Here is an 8,632-nt window from a genome sequence, read left to right as displayed (position 1 = left end):
CTATATCCTTCCCTTCAAGGCTCAGGGGTCCAAGATTATCTTCTGTGTCTGTGTTAATTGGTTTCCCTTTTCTTTGTTGAAGAGGGTCTGTTCAGTCTTTCTGCCTAGTCTGCCATCTTGCCGGAACTCCTCTCTCATTTCATTTTTGGATTGCTTAGTAGTTGTGTATAAAAATATAATTGATTTTTATGTATTAATGTTTTATCCTGTAACCTTGCTTAACATTTGTATTAGTTCTAATAGCCTCTTCATGAATTCTTTAGGATTTTTTATACATAGGATGACATCATCTGTGAATAGAAGTAATTTTACTTCTTTTTCAGTGGGTGTACTCTTTGTTTATTTATTTTACCTGCCTAATTGCCCTGTCTACAATATCCAGACAATGTTGAATAGAAGTGGCAAGAGTCTTCCTGACCTTAGATGGGAAACATTCAGGATTTCACCATTAATTATGATAATTGCGGTTTTAATGTAGATGGCCTTTATCATGTTGAGGATAAACAAACAAACAAACAAAAAAACCAAACTCACTGCTGTTGAGTTGGTACCAACTCATAGCGACCCCTCTTTGGGTTTCCAAGGCGGTTTCTCTATGGAGATAGATTGCCCAGTCTTCCTTCTGAGGACTGGCTGGTGGTTTTGAACCACCAGCCTTCTGATTAGCAGTCAAATACCTTAGGTAGTATACCAGGAAGTTCCCTTCTATTTCTGGTTTGTTAAGGGTTTCTCTTATGAAAGGTTGTTGAATTTTGTCAGTTCCTCTTTCTGCATTTGTTAATATGGTCATGTTTTTTGGTCATTATTTTATTAATATGGTATATTACCTTGATTGAGTTTTGGATGTTAAATCAACTTTGCTTTCCTGATACAGAATGCTTCTTGTTAATTCATATAATCCCTTTTTATTTTGCTGTATTCAGTTTGCTGGTAGTTCATTGAGGATTTCTATGTCAATATCCACAGGTTAAGGAAGACTTTTTAACAGCTCAGCTGCTAACCAAAAGGTTGTTCGTTCAGACCTACCCAAGCCTCCATAGGAGAAGGGTCTGGTGCAAGAAGGGCCTGGAGGCATCAGCTTCTGACCTCCTCTAACTTCACAGGAGGGAGAAGGTTCACCATCAACAATAGCCCAAGGCAGATTCTTATCAGGCAGAGGTCTGAGGTGCTGCCACCCCCCAACCTTTTTACCAATTCTGATGCCAAGCTTCCCTCCCATGCCACTCTCTACTTCTCTGCTAATTTTGACAATTCGTTACAGTAGCCACACACAACTCACAGACAATTCTCACGGTTATGGTGTTTATTAGGGGTTTAGAGTTCAGGATCAGAAATGAATTTCTTCCCATCAGGGCAATGCTTCTCAGCTGTGCCTCAAGCATGCTTCTCTCTGGCCTTGGCTTCTTGTCCCTGAGGCCCATTGTCCTTTGTCCTGCTAGGGCAAGTTTTGCAAAATTCTTTTTTACCTACACTGATAGATGCCTAGAGAGGTATTCCGTTCTGCCAGTAAAGCTGGCCAAAGACACACTCAACTTTCTCACTCCATTGGCCAGGAAACCCACCACTCTTGTTTTGTCCTGGTCTGTGCTGCCAGGCTGTGCTGCTGCTTCTCACCATCTCTTGTCATCTCACAGTATGTTACAGCTTTCTGTCTCCTGCGTCAAGGGAGTTAACTCAGGGATCTCAGATCCAAATGATGCACTTACTCCTGGCTCTTTCTTGGTTGTAGTGAGATCCTCCCCCCTTTAGCCTCTGGGATGGCTCATTTTAAGCCTAGTGGATGACCATCTTCACATTAGGATTCCATACACCTTAATTGCACAATCCACCCCCACGATGGTGCCATGTACCTTATTTACATTATTAGCAAACTATGAAATCCCCTTGGTGGGCCACAAGCACCTCACATGTGCATATCTCCACCTAGATATCTAGTGGGTTTAAAAGACCCATGGCTAAAAGAGCCAAATTAGGTAATTAGGTAATTCACTGCACCACACCTGTAGATATATTCTTGTAAAGATTACAGCCTAGATTATACCCTATGAGGTGGTTCTGTTCTGTCACATGGGTCGTTATGAATTGAAATTGACTTGAGTAGCATACAGCAATAATGCTTGACATATGGAATCTCTGTGTGGGGTAAATGATTACACACTTAACTACTGTCAGCAGCAGCTAACAACAACATGCATAAGGTATATTGGTGTTTAGGTCCCTGGGTGGTGCAGATGGTTTGTTCCTGGCTACTAACTGAAAGCTTGCTGGTTTAAACATACCCAGTGGCACCTTGGAAGAAGAGTCTGGTGATCTGCTTCCATAAAGATTACAGCCAAGTAAATGTCATGAAGCTCAATTCTACTTTATAACACATGTATACATGTGGTTGCCATGAATCAGAAATAATTCAAAAGCTATGGATTTAGTTTTTAGTTTTATTATTTTATTTTATTTTTTATTAATCTTCTTTCCTTGTGATATCTTTGTCTGGTTTTATAATTAGTGTTAGGATGGTAATGCCACCTTACAGTGAGGTGTGAAGGATTTTCTCCCCTTCTAATTTTTGGAAAAATTTATGAAGTGTTATCATTAATTTCCCCTTAGGATTAGTGGTATTTTTCCTTCTTTAATTTTATTTTTTTGTTGTTGAGAATCTACATAGCGAACCATACACCAGTTCAACCATTTCTACATGTACAAATAAGTGACACTGATCACATTCTTTGAGTTGTGCAACCATTCTTACCCTCCTTTTTTGAATTGTATCTCACCCATTAAGATAAACTCACTGCCCCCTAATATTTCTAATCTACTCTTTTGAATTACTAGTGTCACTTTGATCCTATAGAGAGAGTTCTTAAAAGAGCATAATGCTCAAGGCCGATAATTTTTTTACTGTTGTTGTTATGTGCTGTCGAGCCGTACCCGACTCATAGCGACCCCTCCTTGGTTTCCGAGGCAGTATCACTACAGAAGTAGATTGCCCCATCTTCCTTCCGAGGAGTGGTTTGAACCGCCAGCCTTCTGGTTAGCAGTCAAATGCCTTAGCCACTATGCTACCAGAGCTCCCTAGTTAAGCTAAACTGTTGTTTGGTTTTAAGAAGACTTCAGGGGATATTTTTGGTTTAAAATTTAAAGATTATCTCAGGGCAATAGTTTCAGGGCTTTATCCAGCCTCCATGGCTTCAGAAAGTCTGAATTCCATGATAATTTGAAATTCTGCATTGCATTTTCCTCCTTTTTAATTAGAATTCTTTTATAGTTTTTTTTTTTTAATGCATTTTATAGAAATAGAATTTATGTACAGTGAAATACACAAAACTAAAGTGACATGGGTCAGTGCATTTTTTTTTTCTTTTGCGGTGTTTCCTCCCCCTCCCACCCCTGGCAACCAACAAAGAAAGTTTCCTTCCATATATAAACCTTTCCTTGACTTTTTACGATAATGAACTAATACTATATTTGTTCTTCTGTGACTGACTTATTTCACTCAGCGTAATGTCCTCCAAGTTCATCCATATTATGTGGTATTTTGCAGACTCTACATTATTCTTTAGTGCCACATAGCATTCCGTTGTGCATATGTACCATAGTTTCATCATCCACTCTTCTGTTTCCATCTTTTTGTTATTGTAAATAGTGCTGGGATGAACATGGGTGTGCATATATCTGTTCCTGTCCTGGCTCTCACCTCTCTAGGATATATACCTAGTAATGGGATTGCTGGGTCAAATGGTATCTTCAATTCCAGCTTTCTAAGGAATCCCATACTGCTTTCCACAGTGGTTATATTACTTCACAGTCCCATCAGCAGTGTATGAGAATCCCAATCTCTCCACATCCCTGCCAGCCTTTTTTTTTCTTTTTTCTGTCTCATTGAACCTTTCCATCAGTGCTGGAGTGAGATGGCATCTCATTGTTGTTTTCATTTGCATCTCTCTGATGGCCAGTGATCGTGAGCATCTCTTCATGTGTTTGCTGCCCACCTGAATATCCTCCTTGGTGAAGTGTCTATTCATGTCTTCTGTCCATTTTTCAATTGGATTGTTGGTGTTGAGGTGTTGGAGTTTTCTATAAATCTTAGAGACCAGTGCCTTGTCAGATAAGTAATTATTGACAATTATGAATTTGTTGCTGTCATTTTCTTATGTGCTTTTTCTTAATGTCAATTTCTTTGTTCCATATAATTTCTGTGCTGAGTTTATTCTATTTACGAATCATGTATTACTTCCTTCTTTGCTATTGTTTTAGTATTTGCTAAATATTTGTGCTGTTCCTCTTTTTGATTTTGATATGAAGGTTTATTATTTTCCATTGAGGTTACCCTGTGATTTATAGCTTTCTTTCCAAGTTGAGAACAGTCTGTTCTATCTTGTAGTTGTCTTGACTTCCCTACCATCTAGAAGTTCTGTTAACAACACAATTTTTTCCCTCTTTTTGGTTGTCCTCATTTATCAATTAATGTCTCTGGTTCCCTGTTTCCAATCCTGTAGGCTTATTTACTTTGGATACTTCCTAGCTGGGTTGGTTTCTGGGTTATGTCATCATGTGTGTTGATGGTCAGTTGTTGTTTGCTGTTGTTGGTTCTGTGTCCAGAGGACTCCCTTTACATATCTTGTAAGGTTGTTCTGGTTTTAAAAAATTCCCTTAATTTCTGCTTATCTGGAAATGTCCTAATTTTGCCATCTTATTTGAGGGACAATTTTGCTGGGTACATAATTCTTGGTTGGAAATTTTTCTCTTTCAGGGTTTTATGTATAACATCCCATTGCTTTCTCGCCTGCATGGTTTCTGCCAAGAAATCTGAGCTTAGTCTTACTGGTTGCCCTTTGTAGGTACCTTTTTTGTTTTGCCCATGCTACTCTCAGGATTTTTTCCTTGTCTTTGGTTTTGGTGAATTTGATGATGATATATTTTGGTGACCTTCTTTTGCAGTCTATCCTGTTTGGGGTTCATTGGACTTCTGAATGGATGTATTCTCATCTTTCATCATACCAAGAAAATTTTCTTCCAACAAATCTTCGACAATTTTCTCTGTGGTTTTATTTGTGTCTTCTTGTTCTGGAATTCTGACTACATGTAGGTTATTCCTTTTGATGACATCCCACACGAACCTTAGGCTTTCTTCATTTTGTTTTGATCTTTTTTCTGATTGATCACTTTCTAAAGAAATATTGAGGTATTTGCCTTCAATCTCACTAATTCTGTCTTCCATTGATTCAGTTGTACTCCTTTGCCCATTCAATGTGTTATCTACTTGTGAAAATTTTGTATTATATATTCTTCTGGATTTCTGTCTGTAGATTTTGAATCATTTCTAAGTTTTCATTTATTTTGTTCTTTTGTTCTTGTATCGTCTTTTGAAATGGTTCTAGGGTTTTCTCTGTGCTTTCTTCAATTTTGTCAGTGTTTTCCTTGATCTGTCTGTCTCTTGATTCATTGAAGGTACCTAAATATAATTCTTTTGGATTCCTTATCAGGGAGTTTAATGCTGCATCTTCCACAGGGATGTGTTTTGAGTCTGTATCCTGGTCCCTTGTTACTCCTGTTTTATCTTGTTTCTTTTTGTGGACTGTGATGCTCTGTTGTTTCCAAGGCATTGTGACATTTTTGTGTTTATATTTAATTGGTGATTGTATGTTGGAGTGACTTGCCCACAATTTTCATGTTCTTTGTTTTGTTTGTATGTTATCTGTGTAAGCAGGGTACTGTGCTGTTCTCCTCTGTTTGCTAGTTGGCACCACTTACACACTCAACACCTGTCTCCTTTCCCATTGTCAGCCTCCTGTATGTCCCTGCTTCTCGTGGCTACAGAGCCTATCCTTAGGTCCCTGGAATCTGAATGAGAACGCTTTAAAATAAAACTTTAAAATAAAGTTTAAAATAAAAAATAACTGCCACTTGTAAAGATTCCAAATTGCTGGTCACTTTAAGTACCCAAAATGTCACTTGGTCACTTTAAGTACCCAAAATGTCCACTTCTTGTAAACATTCAAAATGGCTGTACCCTCAGTCACTTTAAATATCCAAAATGTCCATTGCTTGTAAACAATCAAAATGGCTCTGCCTTTCCGATAGCTGAAAGTTTGCAGCTCAGATTATTTCCCTCCTTGCTGTTTCCCTTCCTAGTCATAGGTCACCAGTGCCGTCATCTCTGCAGCCCTTGGTGAGGGCTGATCTTTAGGTCAATTCTCAGGTCCCAACACCACTTGAAAATATTCAGGCTGTTGGTCCCATCAGAGTAGCTGAGAGTCCACTGCTCTGACCATCTCTGTACTCACTGTTTTCATTCAGATTTTTCCACTAGTTGGTGCCTAATCCACTTCTGTATTCTTCCTTTCTAAACTCAGGGCTCCAGGATTATCTTCTGTATTTCTTTGAATTCTTTTCTCTTTTCTTTCTTAGAGAGGGTCCATGGAACTTGTCTGCCTATTCCACCATCATCTTCTTCTTCTTCTTTTTTTTTTTCTATAGAATTTTGGCACTTGACTGCTATCCAGAAGGCTGGTGGTTCAAACCCACCAGCCACTCCTCAGAAGGAAGGTTGAGCAATCTACTTCCATAGTGATACTGCCTCAGAAACCCAAGGAGGGGTCACTATGAAGTTGAGGCCGACTCGATGGCAAATAACAACAACAACAACATAGAATTTTGGATCAAAATGTTTAATAATTGTAGCCAGGAAACATCCTGTTCTGGGTTCATGGCTAAGGAGGCAGGTGTTCATGGAGGCAGTTATCCACATTTTGCATTTCTTCTTTCTATTTCTGACTCTACTTCTTCTGGTGCTCCAGGTGAGTAGAGATCAATTATTGTGCTTTGGATGCTGCTTAGAAGTTTTAAAGATCCCAGGCACTATGCGGTGCACTAGGAGTTAGAACAGAAGCAGTTAACATGTTAGTAGACCAGTTAACTGTGATGTTCCATGAAATTAAGACCCTAAACCTCCAAACCAAGGAAACACATCTCGTGAGGTTTTTGGTTGTATATGAGCAACCTCAGAAGTTTATTATTTTAATTTTTTGTTATTGTTATAAATGTATCTAACACACAACTTTTGCCAATTCAACTTTTTTACAGGTGTACAACTTATTACCAGCAATTACATTAATTGGCAGTACAACCCTATCCTTAATCAATGCAATATTTCCATCACTGTTAACCTGCTGTTTCTTCTCCCTCACACCACTTGTGAGCTTTAATTAAATGTTGATCTCTGTATATTTGCCTTTTCTTAAAACTAATGATACTTTAATTAATGTTTTTGTCTTTTAGGATTCTCCTTTTACAAATGCAGGAATGGGATCAAATCTCAATCTTTTGGGTGAAATTGAGTGTGATGCCAGCATAATGGATGGAAAATCCTTAAATTTTGGAGCAGTTGGAGCACTGAGTGGTATGTGGGCTAAAATGATGACTATTACCATTTCATGTTTCCTAAAGATTCAGTCCAGTCTTTTTCACTGTTCTTACATGGACAAGTGCTGACAACAGATGTTTTTCTCGTTTTGCTGAATTTAAAACATGAAACTTCATCTATAGATAAAGTAAAGCATCCCATGGCCAAGTTTTCTTTAGAATTTGATCATTCTCCCTATATCCTCAAGAGATTAACTTCAAAGCTTGATTTAGCGTGCTCTATTTAAAATTATTTGAAATACTGAAGTTAAATATTTTTATTATAAAAAGAAATCAAATGCTATAAGTAAAATTTACCCTTGATTCTCCTAATCTTCTCCCTATCCTTCTTTCCCCTGGGAGTTTAACCAGTAAAATCCACTGCATTTATCTCTATAGTTAAGTAATGTTGCTGTTGTTGTTAGGTGTCATCACATCAATTTTCAGCTTGTAGTGACCCCATGTGGCAGAGGTCATTGGGTTTTATCATTGGGTATTCTGGGCTATAATCTTTATAGGAGCAGATTGCCAGGTTTTTTCTCTTGTGGAACATTTTGGTGGCTTTGAACCCCAAATATTTTGGTTAGCAACTAAGTCTTATCCATTGTGCCATCAAGGGTCCTTGCATAAAATGTAATGACAGTATATTTTGAAATGATATGAATATTATATACTTATGAAATATTGTCATGCTTATTAAAACTATAGTTAAGGGATGTACGGTAAAAACACTGCTAAGGTACATTTTTCCAAATATTAAACTGATAGAAACCAGTTGCCAGCAAGTTGATCATGACTTATGATGACCCCTATATCAGAGTAGAATTGTACTCCACAGAGTTTTCAGTGACTGATATTTTGGAAGTAGATTTCTAAGTCTTTCTTCCAGAGTGCCTTTTGGTGGACTTGAAATCACCAACCTTTTGTTTAGCAATGAGCAAGTTAACCAGTTGCACCACTCAGGTACTCCTAAAAATATTAATTGTTATTGTTAGGTGCCCTTGAGTTGAACTCATGGCAAATCCATGTGACAGAGTAGAACAACCTCATAGGGTTTTCTATATTGTAATCTTTAAAGCAACAAATCACCAAGTTTTTTTTCTCTTGAGCAGCTTAGTGTGTTCGAACCACTAACTTTTTTTTTTTTTTTTATTAGGATTTGGGTGAAGATTTACAGAGTAAATTCACTTTTCATACAGCAGTTCACATATACTTTGTCTCATGTCATTGACCA

General features: G+C 37.9%; 1 protein-coding gene across 1 annotated transcript in view; it reads left to right on the top strand.

Annotated features, from left to right (window-relative positions):
• The window catches only part of TASP1 (taspase 1), a 615,049-nt gene that overhangs the window by 112,178 nt on the left and 494,239 nt on the right, over positions 1-8,632 (top strand). Inside the window, exon 4 of the mRNA XM_007946379.1 lies at positions 7,276-7,396. Coding sequence (XP_007944570.1) covers positions 7,276-7,396 — 121 coding nt within the window. The remainder of the gene's footprint in view (positions 1-7,275; positions 7,397-8,632) is intronic.

Source organism: Orycteropus afer, unplaced genomic scaffold (assembly GCF_000298275.1).
Source record: "Orycteropus afer afer isolate SDZICR_OR568_19922 unplaced genomic scaffold, OryAfe1.0 scaffold00158, whole genome shotgun sequence".
NCBI classification, from domain to species: Eukaryota; Metazoa; Chordata; class Mammalia; order Tubulidentata; family Orycteropodidae; genus Orycteropus; species Orycteropus afer.
This window is presented reverse-complemented; position numbering and strand designations above follow the sequence as displayed.